Source organism: Melozone crissalis, unplaced genomic scaffold, assembly GCF_028551555.1.
Source record: "Melozone crissalis strain CALT ecotype California unplaced genomic scaffold, PUWL_Pcris_2 ptg000013l_1, whole genome shotgun sequence".
Classification (NCBI taxonomy): domain Eukaryota; kingdom Metazoa; phylum Chordata; class Aves; order Passeriformes; family Passerellidae; genus Melozone; species Melozone crissalis.
Window position 1 is genome coordinate 49,954,055 of NW_026535791.1, and position 15,635 is coordinate 49,969,689.

At 37.1% G+C, this 15,635-nt stretch overlaps 1 protein-coding gene across 4 annotated transcripts in view; it reads right to left on the bottom strand.

The window, feature by feature from the left end:
* ATP11A (ATPase phospholipid transporting 11A) overlaps window positions 1-15,635 on the bottom strand; it is a 116,733-nt gene that overhangs the window by 55,027 nt on the left and 46,071 nt on the right. For all 4 annotated transcript variants that reach the window (XM_054271513.1, XM_054271512.1, XM_054271515.1 and 1 more), the window contains exon 2: window positions 5,314-5,436. In XM_054271513.1, the coding sequence (XP_054127488.1) occupies window positions 5,314-5,436 (123 nt within the window). The remainder of the gene's footprint in view (window positions 1-5,313; window positions 5,437-15,635) is intronic.

Genomic DNA, 15,635 nt, shown 5'->3' on the forward strand with positions numbered 1-15,635 from the left:
TCTCTAACAGCTCCTGCCCTGCTCAGTGTTTGGCAGGGCTGGGCACACCTGACCCTGCAGCCCTTGCAGCATGGGATCTGACCTCCTGCTGCCCCCAGTGTGGCTGGGAGCCAGGGGATTACCTGGGCAGAAATGGAGAGCTCTGTGTTCCAGCTGCATTCAGAGCAGATCAGGAAAGGGCACACACAACACTCCCTGCTTTAGTCCCTGTCCCATACACAGCTCTGCCTCCCCACCCTCTCTGCCTCCCAGGGTATGCTACACAATCATTTACTGGCTTCACAAACACATGGCCATGCCTCTTTCCACTGTGGGCTTTGGACACTCTTCTGGCTTTCAAATATTGCTCAGGGTTGTGCTGGAACTCCTCATCTTGAAACTGCTACATCACGGCCTTAGAGAGGGCAGACAAAGGCTTCCAGTTGTGAAGCAGTACCTTGGAAAGTGTGGGACAGCCTAGGCTTCTGCTGGGTTCCAAATGGCTCATAATGATAAAGGTGGTTTAGTATTTCCTTCAGCTTCAATAAGTATTAATATTTCTTCTAAATGTGGCAACAAAATGAGAAATCAGAGCAGCAGGCCCTTTGTGTATTTTTATAAGTAAGTGCTGCAGGGAAGCGGTACAGTACAAGGGCATGAATTTCTACTGAAAGAAAGGAATATTTCAACATCATCTGCTGAAACATGTCAGAATTACTTAACTTTATTAAACTATTAGTCACTGTGAGTAATTGTGAGTCATCCCAATCAGATTAGCACTGAAGGTAGCTAAGTTTTGCCTTGCAATGTATAGGATTCCCAAAACACAGCATTATTGTCTCAGGGCACTATCACAGAAATCAATGTTTGGATCAGCATTTAATGAAAAGTCCTCAAGAAACAGACAGACAACTGAAGACTGCATTATTTGTGCAGCAAAACCAGTATCACTTCTGATCCATGAATACATCATAACAGCATTACAAAGTAGGAAATAACAGCGGTTCAGGTCTCCCACCTGAGTTCAACTGATTGCTTTTCTATAAGGAAGAACGGGAAATAAAGCTACAGCACAAATGAGCACTTTGTAATTTCATGTATAATTTAATTAGAGTGACATCTCTTTAGGGCAAATTCTTCAAGTAATAGTTCTGCATACATTGCAGAGTCAATCTTGCATTTCATGCAAGAGTCATATCCCACTACTCTTCAGTATCACCTTCCAGGAGCATAAGCCCTCCTGTCTCCAGCTCTGTTGGTGACTCAGGCATAGCTGGGTTCTGTAGCTGTAAAATTTCTCTTTATTAAATTATGACAGTAAAAGTCTGCAGCTGGACAGGACCACCAAGGCAAAATACTGTGTGTTGATTATCCACAAACTGAAATGAAGAGTAAAAGCCTTTGTAAGTCTCCTTAACCCAACATGCTCTATGGGTGGTATGGGGGGAAATCTGTTCTCCTGCCTAAACTTTGTGGATTTTCTAATTTTGCCAGGTATCTCTGACACACAGAAAACTCTTGTCTCTCAATTAACAGGTTACTTCTATCTAGGAATTTCTGAAGTCTTTGGCTCTTTCTTGTGGTTCTTTCTTTATGGGTTTGGGTTTTTTTTTTTGGGGGGGGGGGGGGGTGTTTTTTTTTCCAAAAGCAATAAGCAGCTATAACTAAACATGTTCCTCTGAACTCCATATTGTTGGTTCAAAAAAGACGTTATTTTAAATACAATTTTTCCCTCTGTTCAAGAGAAATGTATGCATTCAATCAGTCTTCAATTCATTGATTCCAGTAGAACAAGAAGTGGAAATCCCTACATTGTCAACAAATCAGCTCCTTGAAGCATAGCAATTCTAGTAAAGTATTAGATTAACTTCAGGAAAAGGGAATTTGAATATTGAAAAATGTGTGATTGCACGGGTTTAGGAAAAGGGACAGACCAAACCTGAGCAAAGGCATGCAGTAGCTTTTACATAAACAATTATTGAACAGGCTCAAGCTATTCCTCCTGGAAGGGAAATATAATGGAAGACCACCAACAGAAACAAGATTATAAACAGGGGATAACTGTATTCAAAATCCTTGAATCTGAAAATTACTAACTCAAATTAGCAGAAAGTTTGAAAATGAAGGCTCAGAGTTTCTTTTGGCAAACATTTCTACAGTTGAACTGTTCTTTATTCTGAGAATTTACATGGGCTTAAAAGATATTGAAGGGATTCACAGAGAAGAAATTAATGCAAGACCACTAAATACACAATCATATTCCCAGCACAATAACATGAAGCCTGAACCTTAAGGAAGTTTTGCACTAAAAAGTTATTTTATAATTTATCAGCTTTTCCAAAAAGTTCCTGTTTCAGAAAAAAATAGGTTGTTTGTCACCAAGTTTTGGCAGCTGCTATGGCTCCCTAGTTTAACTTAGTTTCCATTTAATTTGTAAATTCCACCAAAAAGTAAATAGTATCAAAATGTGAATAATTTTTTTCAGAAAAAGGCAAGCCACCTCCCTGCCAAATCAATTACTTTCTTTGTTCTACATTTGAAACATTGGAATTTTTCTACCAGCTGATATTTTTCCATGCTGCAGCACTGCCATGTGACAAATTCAATCAAGGGTACATAACAGCCACTTCAAAGGCCAACACCCAAGGCAGCTGAAGCAGCTGAAAGTTAAATCAACAAAAGGATACATGTTATAAAGGTCACTGTCTGTAGAAGGTAAAAGGAACAGCATGCACAATCCAAAAGACATGAGTTTTGTCTTTTACTACTTCAGCATACACCTTTTGCAATACATTGTTAATATTGTAATTGAATTAACACATCAAACAAAAAGAACACTTTTGTCTAGGCAAGGTCTTCCCTGTATCATTTTTCACAATCAGGAATGTATCATTAGGCAGACAGAGCATTAACCACATTGCACAGTGACACTGCAATGTACATGAGCTATCCCTCTGCACTTGAATCAAAGCACTACCTTGCTGACACCAGGAAGCCTCTGGTGAAGCAGAGCAAAGGGTACCTTTGGAAGGACCAGTAAGGTCTAAGGTTCACACTACTGCAAGGTGATGTCTTTTTCAGGGCATTATGACATGACATTTTTAGTAAAGCAGCATACAGACAGACAAATTGATGCCATTTCCTCATGCTTTTCAACTACTCTTTTTAGAAACTCAGTTTGTCTTAAATTGGTAAAGTCTGTACTTGGAAGTTTAGAGTTTCTCATCCTTGAAGAGCAATCACAGACCTTCTTACATAAGCACTAAACACCTATAAAAGCCCAGCTGAAAGTTACTGTCTGTCTTGCTGACAAAAGATGAAGGAAGGATCCTTCATGGTTGAGGTAACACTATACAGTGTCCTTGTGAGCACGTACCTTTAACAATTACGGATTTGCCATCTTAATTTGGCACATTTGAGCATTTAGTAGGAATGTAATGCCGGCATTCCCCACACTGTAAGAGGTGCCCCCTCTGAGGGTTCATAAGCAAGGGACAAGGATAGGTGAAAGGGGAAGAGGAAGGAGCTCACAGAAACAGAATGAATGCTACTCAAGCCACAACAGTGCCTTATTCAGCTTGTCTGGGATGGAGCGTGGGAATAACAGAGTTCACTTGAAAGGGACAGCACAGGAAGGTCTCATACACAGGCAACAGTTTTCATCAAACAGCTTTCATCAATCTGAGGAACTCTTGAATATTATAAAGCATTTACACGAATTCTGTTCCCTCCTGAAATATCACCACTGTATTTAATCAATAAACAGAAAAATTGAGAAACATCTTATATATATAAAATGTACTTCCACTAATACTTTTTGTTTATGAAAGGCTATTTACAGATACAGTTCACAGCTAAATAGTTTAACATTTAAATATTTAACTGAATATTCTGTAAATCCAAATAAAAATCTGGTAAAGTCTCTATCCTGAACTGGTTGAAGTCATATATGTTTACTAATTGCTGGCAAGGATTCCTTAGTTCAACACATGTTTAAGTAATACTTTAAAAATCTCACTCTGCAAAGGAAAGCAACTTGTTACTTCCACTAACTTAATATATCAAAACATAGTTGAACAGGATGTTTTTATTCCAATACAACTATCAGCAGCAACTTCAATGGCTTTATTTACATACATCTCAAATGCGATTAAAAAAAATATCACAGGAATACCAAAATTTGCATTAAGTGTGTTTACTCTTCCATAACTCAAAAGACAATACAAACCAATGTGCAGAGCACAGGATTTCCCACTGTACCAGTCTGACTGTACTTCATCTGCCTTAGCATTCAAGCATTCTATCTAAAGATGCCTAAATACTACACTCGGCTTAGTACACTTTCTTTGAATGAAGTATGGTAAGAAGGTAGCAAATAGAAAATCTCACATGAGAACTGACACACCATTTGTGAAAAGTCTGGCTTTCATGATGTTAATGGCTGGCAAGTGTTCAGGTCCACAAAGGTAATCACTCAGCTCCTTGAGATCACAATGCTACCAAGGTTCTGAAAACTGCTGAGGAAAACAAATTCTCAGTAATGGAGATATAATTCTGAATTGATTATTTTGTATTAGCTGAAGGTGTGAGCTCATGAAGATTAAAATCTAAGTATATTGCAAACTTGAGAGCTCTTGAGTTGTTAGCCATACATCACCTGCAAGCATTCAAATTTCAATGCCACTGCAGTAAAAACTTTTGGCTAAAGAAAGCCAGCTGGAAAGCACCAACATCCCAACTGCTCACAAAAAGCTGCTGGAGCTTATGGAAGTTAAAACTTACTAATTGAGGTAAGGGACAACTAGAAGATTTCTAAACAGCACAAATGTATTACACTGCCAAGACTTGAAGTATGATGCACTTTCATGTGAATGAAGAAGACTGTTGACAAAGTCCCACAGGAACAGCTTTTGAAGGGAATGACACTCAGGGTAGAGAGTATGATGAATCTAAGTGCTCAACAAATTAAATTATTTCTAGTACTTTGAGGTATTGCTTTCGAGTACAAAGGATGCAGTCTTTTTTTAGGATGATTTTATTTACTCCAGGATTGCCTCAAATGAAAATTGGTTTTTTTCTTTGTTGAAAAGCTCATTATTGCTCACAGATTGTACTATACTAGGTACTACAGTAAACATGGGAGAAATGAATCAATTTCTACTCATTTTAGAGACAAATGAGCAATTAGTTTCTCCAGAAGCAATCTGAGATATCTTGATTTTACCTTTGCTGGTTGTGGAAAGCAAAAAATATACAGGAAAAAACTTGAAAAAAATTAACAGAAATAATAGCTTCAGCTGATTTATCTAAATGAATGAATGACAATATAGGTACCTTTGATGAGACTACTCTATTATCTGGAAACCTCTGTGGAATGTATGCTTCAGCGCCTGGAGGTGGCTCACGATGCCCAACATAAATAGTCCGACTGTCCACCCAATTCTCTTCTCCAGCACACTATGGGAGAAAAAAAGAGTTACTGTGTCAGTTCACTCAGTACTCCTGCAGTAACATGAGTCGCACACTGAATCAACTAATCACATGCCTGACCATCTACACATACACAGCCAGCAGCACATGACCCCTCACACTTTTCTCTATCAGCTCAAGATCACCAGAACACCCAAAGCCAAGTCAAATGTCAAAACTCTTCCTTAACTGCACTTCACTGTCCCATAATGCAATGAAAGAGCATCCATGAAAATCACTGTTCTGACTTTTTTGTTTATAAGTGAAAAAAGGGTGAATTGTTTAAGACGGTCAGTCAAATTAGGTATTTAGTAAGTATTCATATGTTTCTCTTTTCATCACTAATAAAAATCTGTGCTAATTAAAGTATTTTAATATACGACAAAATCTTCATAATTTTGAGACTAGCCAGCCATAGCTCAGAATTGCATTTGCAGCAAAGTGAAACTGTTCTCCTGAAATACTAGTAGTAATCATTTCTCCACACATGAACAGGAAAGGTTGCCAAGAAAAGACCTCAGCTTGTCAACTCAGAGCACCTCCTCTTCTATGAAGCTGTAGAAAAAAAAAGCAAGCGCGCCAAATTCTCACATTCACATCAAACTCTACCGCAGCTATAGCTTCCCCAAAATTACTATTTCTGTGTTCTATTAACTGCAAAAAATGTACAAACCACTGTAAAAAAAGTACTTACACAAAACCAAAATAACCAATTTTTAACATTTAGAAGTAAATTTTTTGAGGACATAGATTATAAAATTACCATCCCTTAGTCAACAGTCTAATTCACACCTACCTTATGAAAAACATTTTTGAACCACAGAACACATCCCTAACACTTGGAGAAGCCCAGGCATCTGCAACTTTAACATCATCATATGGTCAAATCTGGAGTAATTTAGACATGTCATAAGTTAAACTCAAAAATCTCTGCTCTATGTTGCCCTGAGGCATTTACACATTCTTTCATTAAGCATATTAGAGAGAAGCTTATTTTCTGCATCCTCAACAGCTACATGGTATTTAGTACATTAAATACATCCTGAAAGTGCTCCTGGGCACCGGTGCTTGTCTGCCTCTAGAGGTGACCTGTCAGACTGACATGGAGCAAACTAAGCCCACACAAACAGTGCGTCTTTGGTAGTTGACACAGCCAAGGCATCATTCCCCACAGCAGCTAGATGTACCTGGGCAGTTCTTGACAGAATTCAGTCATACAGACACGGCTCCTTCTTTTCTGGCTAGTCTTCATGTCAATAGGTCCATTTACTTTACTAGTACACACTTGGCCACTAAGCCTAAAACAAAATTTAGTTCTCAAACTTGAACATTCACCATAACATTTTCTTCATCAATTCACATCTGTGATTTTTCCACTGCCCTTAAGTGCAACACAGCCGAAGATCATTTTCTACATAATTTATTGGGAATAGACATATAAAATCTTGCAATACTCTGCAGGTTTGGAGCAGTTAAGCTAATAAAACAATTATCTCTGTGATGTGCATGACTTTCTCGAGGTTGGAGAGAACATCAAAAATATAAAAAGAAAACCTATTGGACACAGACTATTAACCACAAAATAGCTGAGTAGAAGTTATCAAGCAAAATGTAAAGTGAAATAGAAGGATTAAAGAAAAGTAACTTCTGCCATCCCAGAAGTAGATACTAGAAGCAGACACAAAGGACCCAAAATCATTACTTGATTCTTACACGACAGAAAAATGAAGGCATTATGTTCAGAAGACACCAAAGGACAAAATTTCAATACTAGGCATAAAACTAAAGCCAAAAGTAAACCCCACTTCTTTCTTATGTGTTATTCAACTTCCAATAACTTGAAAGAGTCACTTAATACATGATATGAAGCTGTTCACAAAGGAAACAGAAATGACAGCCCATCCTAAGACATGGCAATAGCCCAGTCAGGACTCACGCTAAGCCCTGCAAGTGCCCCTGGCTCAGTGGGAGTGCACACACATTTCTCCCATGCCACAGCTAGCACAGGCTCGAAACTAGGACGTGGGTCATTATAAAAGTTGCATTGATTTTCCAGTCAGACAACTTCTCCCTTACCACCAAGTGGACTTGTCAAAAGTCAAGTGTCATTCAGCCCATTTCTGAAGGCCAGATAACATTCTTTGAGCAAGCCAAAACATTTTGGAAGGAAGTAAAGCAGGACAATGTTTCTATATTCCACCTTACTTCTCTGGCAATAACAAAACATGGTATCTTTACCATTTTATCAGTACACAGTACTTATTTATCTTGTCAGCGCACTAAATGTACAATGCACAGAAATTATCTACTGACACTTGCATCACTTAATACTCCTAGAAATACAAGGGAATGTGAGATATTCCTGTAAAATACATCAACTTGTACAACATTTTTTAATTTTTCATTAGGAAGGACATTCCAGACAAACACAGCACAAAGATTACTCCTGATAAGTGAAGTGCCTAAGTTCAGAGACGATTACCTAAACTACTAATGGGAATGCCACATACACTTCAAACACCAAGAAATCCCTCAGTTTCTACTTTCCTCTACAGAGGCCCAGCTTGACAATTATCTCTCAATTATGATGAACCAACCCAAACAGCATGACAACACTCTTAGCTCAACAAAGCACATTTTAAAGTTTCACTGCATACAGTGAGTCTTCATCATGACTCAGTTAAAAGAGGCCTCCAAAATTACCTATGAACCTGGGAAGATAGAGCTCTAAACAGCACCCTCCTGCCATTACTGTCAGTATTTAGAGATCTGATAGCCCTGGAGTACTGTGTCAACACTAAATAAGCCAACCACTCTGGAATTTGTGTCCCTAAAGCAAGGCATTACTTTAAGCATCAATATAAAATAAAAGACAATCTCTTTATTAGCCAATTTCATCTGGTTTTATCACAGATTGATAAATTTACCACAAATGTATAAAACCATATCTAACTTAAACTATCTGCTAGCACAGAACATTTCTTCTTTTTCACTATATTAATGGGTTATAGAAAATAAATGCACTTTACTAACCTAAATCAACAACTTCAGACCTCCAAAACCACTCCCAGTACAAGTGTAAAAAACTAAGCATGGGAGAGTAAGGCTTTGTTTGCCAGTGAGGCAGAACTGCAATGCACAAAGTCAGGTGCATTGCTCAATAAGGCCACACTTGTGTGAAGCAGAAAAAGATACTTGGAGAAAAACAGCACTTGAAGCCAGGACATGGGCCACATAGAGAAATCCAACTATAGCAACTGAATGTCCTGTAATGCCAACCTCCAAAGCCAAACACCCAGATCTGACAGTTCTTTTAGCGTTCTGGTATTACAACTTACAGAATGTCACCAGAGTCACTGAAAAAAGCAGTCTGATGCCACTGCCAGAACAACAAACTACATTAACTTCTTTTTTTAAGTTCCATTGCTTAAGCCCATTAAGAATATGTCCAAGAAACCATAAATATACCTCAGCATTATCTGCTTCTATTTATAGTGTAAAGCTCAACGTACTGAGACCTGGTTTTATTGACACATCAACGAAATGTTACATAGCTTTTACTCTTTCAAGCACTGTCAGCAACCACGAAAGCAAAGACCAGCAAAAGACTGAGGCACAAAGACAGAAACACTTAACAGGATTTTACCTTAAGAGTTTAAGTATTTCTGCAGCTTATTTTTTTTCTGATTAAAAGAAAACCAAACTGAAACTAGCTTGAGATTAACCTTCATGCTACTCCAGTAATTTTTATCTAGATGTAATTTAAACAAATGTATTGCCTGAAAAGACAAGGGGTTTGGCATTCAATGGTTGACAACAAAAAGATGATAGGAAGATGCTAGTGGTAGTTGCTGGAAAAGTAACTGACTTTGAAAGATTCCAAGTCTTTCCCCATATTTTTAGTAAAGAGATTTAACATGATTTTGAAATCAGTGGAAACACTGACACTTCCTGACTCTCCACTTGAACTATTAACTCAGGCATAATTACCAGCAACAATCTTCAATATTTTATTTTCTCTCCATATAATATGAATACAAACACTACTCAAATTAGTTGATAGGCACTTTAGTTAATAGGCAGATTGAAAACTCAAACTGCCTTGGCCAAGCTTAAAGTACATTTCATTGAACAGTATTCTCTTCAACTTTTTTCTAAATGTTTTTTGATTAAAAGGGATAGTGCACTCTAAGCACAGACTTGACTGCAACAAATTCTCAGCATCAGCTATGGCCTTGTTCACCCAGGCTGAGACTCCTTTCCTCCACACAGGAATACTTTACACCAATAGAGGCAGGCTCTCCTAACAGCCTTGTGTTTTACTGAACCACAAATATTTGATGTCAATTAAGCAATCAGCACCACTGTTAAAACTACACACTGAACACACAGGTGCTCAACCACTTTGGAGTTTTAGGATATCAGATATTGCCAAGCCATTATCACTCAGAATCTACAGGAAGAACAAATAGTGCACACTGTGAAAAAACATTCACGCATTACAACAGCTCTGCACTAAAGGCTCTCAGCTTCAAATTTTTCATTCAGTGAAGAGAAAAAACTTCGATATCTCAAAGCTGTAATTCACTAAAGTGAAGAGGAAAAAAAAGTTGTTTTCCTTTCAAATATTGTAAGGAAACTATCCTTATCATGCAGTATTTACCATGAGATCATATAATCTCATCTTTGTCTCTGTCAAATGTACTGAGTATCTGCCCTTTTACACTTGACACCTTCCTGCAGGAATAGTACAGCAATCTCCCTTCACAAACAATGGCACAGAGTACAGATTTTTATGTCATCTTTCCAAATCCAGTCCTTTTAAGGGTATATTTTAACTCTAGATAACAAAAATCCCTCTGAAAAAATAGTAATTTTTAAATAATCTGTATTTCCTAAAGTTGCTAACCAGTAAAATAGATTAAGCTTTTAAAAAGCCCACTTCTGCAAAAAAAATCTAATCTGCATGTATTTGTGGAGATAAAGGGTGAAATTCTTATCCATTTATAGGCTCTTAGCTAGATTTCAAATTATAGGTCAACTCACAAATACCTATAGAGAGAGCACTTTAGCTTTACATTTTGTGCACAGCATTATACCAGCCCTTGATATGATTTGCCAAGCTCGGAATGAAGAGTATAATGCTGAAAGCTGTTCAGGTTGTTATGTTTCACATGAATATAGAATTCAGATAAAAGAATTAATATAATTATCAGATAAATACCCTATCAGGTCTCATATTCTGAAAAAGGACTACCTCAATATGAGACATGGTAAACAGAAATTACTTCGTTCACCTAAGAGTCATGGACACATGCCATTAATAACTAATTTAATGGAGTACCAAAATGCAGCTCTTCAGATGCAACCACAAAAAAAACCCCAAAAACCAACCAAACAAAAAAATCTAGAGCACCTCTCTCCCAGAAACTATGACTAATTAACACATTTCCTGTGGGTCACCCATAAAGGGATCTGTTACCACAGAATATTTATGCATTTCATTTCAGCAAATGAATTTTAAATCCTTGGATGAGGACTTTTGTCAGAAATAACATTAGAAATCAAAACCCTTGCCAATCAATTTCCTACAAGTCACAGAATACTGGACATAAGTGTATGCAGAGGAAAAAGAAATTTAAGATATTAACATTCTTTAACTGCTAATAGATTATTTTATTTATAACTCTCAGGGAAAAGTTGTGATTAGAAGCAAAGGCAGGTACATCTTAACTACAGAAAATGGTGCCAGGCCCACAAGTTTCCCAACCAAGCCATAGTCTCCACTACTTGGTGCATCCTCGTTTTCTGATCTTTGTTTCCACCTCCTGCGAGGGTCTTGTGTATGCAGACAGAAGGGGAAATGGATTTATAGCAATAGGCTGAATTAAGTTTTTGTGACATTTTTGAAGAGGAAATGGAAAAGTATGATGACAAAATGATGTAAAGTTCTGCAATTCACAGCTGTTAGAATAGATATTGTCACAACAGCAAATGTTCCAGTTTCCATAAAATACCTAACATTTCTATGTATGTCCTTAATATAAATTTTTTTTCAGCCTTCCAGTTAATGCCTTCTTGTGCATCATACTTAGAGTACAACATTTCTGAAGCCATCCTAATAAAACTATATTCCAGTTGTGTCACATGAGCTGGCACCAGGACACTGCAATATAGCAGTCTGAAGACAGTCTAATTCTCCTTTCTGATTTCCAGTTTGGAACATAATTTTTATCTGAATTCCACATACTCTGTACTTTGAATGGTTGAATAATTTGACCTCTTGGATGACAAAGCCAGTGATCTGTGTTCCTCCTAAAAAGGGTTACAATAATTCTTTGTTTCACATACATAAAAACTCACCTCAGTTACTCAAAGAAGACTGAGATCTTTTCTAAGCAGTCAATATAAATTCCAAATACTGCTGACATACTGGCTGGTTAGGTATAGCTATTTCTGATGTCTGTGCTTTCTCTGCAGGTGAATCTTTAGTTTCCCTGTTTCTTTCCATGGAAAGTAACAACAAAAGTGATAGAGATAAAAGTCTCCTATTCCATCCCAATATACAATCTTCATCTAGTTTCATGGAGTCACTGCAATAATGGTAAGAAAGTAGATCTGTGATGTACATGAGTTAAAGGGCATCAGGAAAAATGCTTTTGCTGCACTTGTCCTTCCTGTCACTGCACCAGTTTTGACACATTTTGCCCCATGTTGCCAGTGGGACAGGGACACTGTGTGCCTCCAGCTCCTCTGCCCAGGTCCAGTCAGGGACCGCCTCTACATGGAAATCCTTTCAAGGGTCTCACTTGCAATTAGAAAGGCAAATGAGAAAAAAAACTACACTGCAAAGTGCAGTGGTAAGAGAAACTAGAAGGGAAAGTGTCACATAAGACACAGGATATTTGACAGCCTTAGTACTTAAATTAATTAAAAATCAAGTTTATTTCTAAGTAGCTCCAGACCAACACCTGAAACTAAGCTTTGCGGAGGAAATTTACAGCTTCCTTTGGTGCCAAGAAAAGCTGTAAAAGAAGAGCAATTTCATTTTTTTAAGGCAACTGAAGGCCACTAAGATCTACACGCAGTGCCAGTCACTCATTGTATCTACAAAGATCTTTTCAAGAGAGTTGTATAGATACTTCAGAATGCAGATTTTCTTCTTTTACTCTTTGTTGCCAATAGTTCCTTCTGTTTGCAGTAATCTAACAAGAAAAAGAATCTAAAGCTATCAAATTTTCAGGGCAGAACATGGATTTTTTTTTAAATTATATTTACAGATTCTAAAGAAACAGGAGGATGGAGGGAAGCAAGCAGCAGATTGCTTTCATTCATCCAAAAATAAATAATAAATCTACAGATATGCCACACTAGTTCTTTTCTTTTAAATTAACATTATTTAAATTAACATTATTAATTATTAAATTAAGTAAGTTATTAAGAATACTGGTTGTGATTTTTTTCCAAGGAACAACATAATGCATATGGAGATGGTATGCATCAGCAAGATTTACAAGATCAGACAAAATGAAATCCATTCCTAAATGGTGTTCTTACAGGAGCTTCAGATTATTCAAAAGGGACTGTACCCTAAAAATATGCTTTACATTTAGAACAGTAAATTACCATCAGACATGGTCAGAACTAGCCAGAGTGACACTACCTTCCACTAGGATTTTAGCAAACAAAAGGGGAAGAGTCAAATTTCCCATCTGAATTCCAAGATAGAGATAATTAAAATATATGGACTTGTGCATTCTTCTTTATACTTAGTACAAGGGCTGTGAAAATGCCTCATCTACATGTTTGCTGGTCTTGAAATTCTTCAAGTAAACTATGGATGAAAAAATAAAAAGGATAGTTAACTATTGCACTCTGTGGTCTGTTGACACACAGCTGAGAAGCAGATCTCTATTCCTACTTTTACTACAAAAAGATGCAATTTAGATGTCAAGAAAACACCTCCTCCCATTGTCAACCTTTGTCATCATGTTTAAATCTGTAAAACATGTTCACTGCCAAGTAGCAACTACTCACTATGCTAATGGTCAGTGCCTGTCAGACTTCAAAATTATTTTAATTCCTAAGGATATAGAGCTAGTGAAGCTATGATTCTAGCAGACAGAAGATGGGACAGCCTTCTTGTATTATATTATGATTATGATACCTGTCCTGAGTTGTAAGAGATGTGTGCATTCTATTTGCCATCTGTTAGAGGTGGGGCAGTTATCTTCTGTTAATTGGGCAGTTTTCTTCATCTCTTCCACAAACCAATCCTCCTTCCAGGAGATATCTTCTGTTAATGGACCATTGAGTGTCACTGCATGACTGACAAAATTTCAATCTCATTGTGAGATGCCCGGGGGAGAAGCCAAGCATTCCTTCCTGGATATAATCCCAGATTTGGAACACCAGAGCAGCCTTTTCCCACTGGATTGCCAGAGGGGCAGCTGTCTTCTCCACTGGATTCCCAAAGCAATACCAGGCCCATGTTCACCACCACAGGACCTTCAGAGGAAAACTCCACCCTTCTACAAGACCACTGCTCCAACAGAACCACACCTGGCACTGCAGGAGCACTGCAGCCACCATTTAATCAGACTGCTGCCACCACCATGACCCACAGGGAGTCAGGTCATATTCTGATCCTGTTCCTTCATTTCCATGCTGTTTGTTGCACATCAGCACCAAATCTGATGTTACACAAATTCAGCTCGGTGAACACACGGACACTTTGATAGAAGGAAGGACCCTAATTACAGATGGCTATAAGGTTAATGAAACATTTATTTGGAGCTATTTCAACCACTTTCAATGTACTTCTAACTCTTACATGTACAACAGTATTCAAGTACAGGTCTCTTTTATGTTCAAAGAATATAAAATTTTAAGCTATTACTTCTACCTATATTGCAAAGCAATGCCACATGTTGAAGTACTTTAGGGGAAAAAAACATAAATTGATTGTGGTAAGAGGTCACAAACTATTTTACAGTTTGACCTCCTAACACACAGGTGTTACTGATGAAATGTCACATTCATCCTTCATGCGTAATTGTGAAGATCTTTTAAATTTTCCAAAAGTAGCAGGCATCAGGATGATAAATCTGCCTTCAGATAACATCTACATTGATGAAAGACAAGAATTTTAAACTTATAAAATGACACAAAGGACATTCAGTAGCTTTGAGTGTTCATATCAGGAGTATGAGTAAACCTACTTATGATGCATAAGTAGTTTATGACACCAATAACCACAAGATTTTAGAACCCCTTTTGTTTTCATTGCACTTAAGGAATGTGAATTCCATTAAGATTAAACATTACTTTACAACTCTTTTGATGCAGTGAACTTTTTAATATTTACTTTTACTCTCAAAGAATGGATTTAAAGACTTGCAACAGAACAATCTGAAGTACAATAAATATTTCACAACTCTGTACTTTTACAAATATCAAAAGACTTCAAGAAATTCTACAGTAATCAGTCAAATATTTACAAAAAACAAACTACTAGCATTTGCTATCAGCTGTGTTTTAGAAGTTAGTTATTAATAAAAATCATTTTACATTAGAGCTGTTTCTTTTGTCATATATAGTCACTTATAGAATAAGATATATATAACATTTTAAAAATTCATTAAAATATTGACTGCTTAGTTAGAAGCTAGTTGCCAATTGCTAGTAAAAAAAAACCAAACTAGAAAGTCCAGAATATCTGTTACACGAGTAATTAAATCACAAACTCGACAAATCAAAATAGTGAATGCTTAGCATTTAAAACAGTGAAAATGAAGGTTTATAACTAAACCCTTTGGGAACTAAGTCAGAGAAACGCCAGCATCTAACTAATCCCTGAACAAGCAGGACACCAGAACTTAATGACAGACTTTCAGTTTTTGTATCTTAAACCATTCAGTGGAGACAGGGTGAATTTTAAACCAGGATATAACTAATAATTCAGAGAAAATTTGTGATACAGCAAAGGTGAGGAACATTTAAAAAAAACACTTTCTCAACAAATAGTCAGTTACCTCTAAGTTACAACAAGTTGATCTACAATGAACAGCCACCCTGAGTAAACATTTCATACCTATAAAATACTAATAATTAAGCATTAATAATAGCCAGAGAACTCAAAGTAATGCCAACACAGTACACCAAACACATCTAAGTCAAGCTCCAGT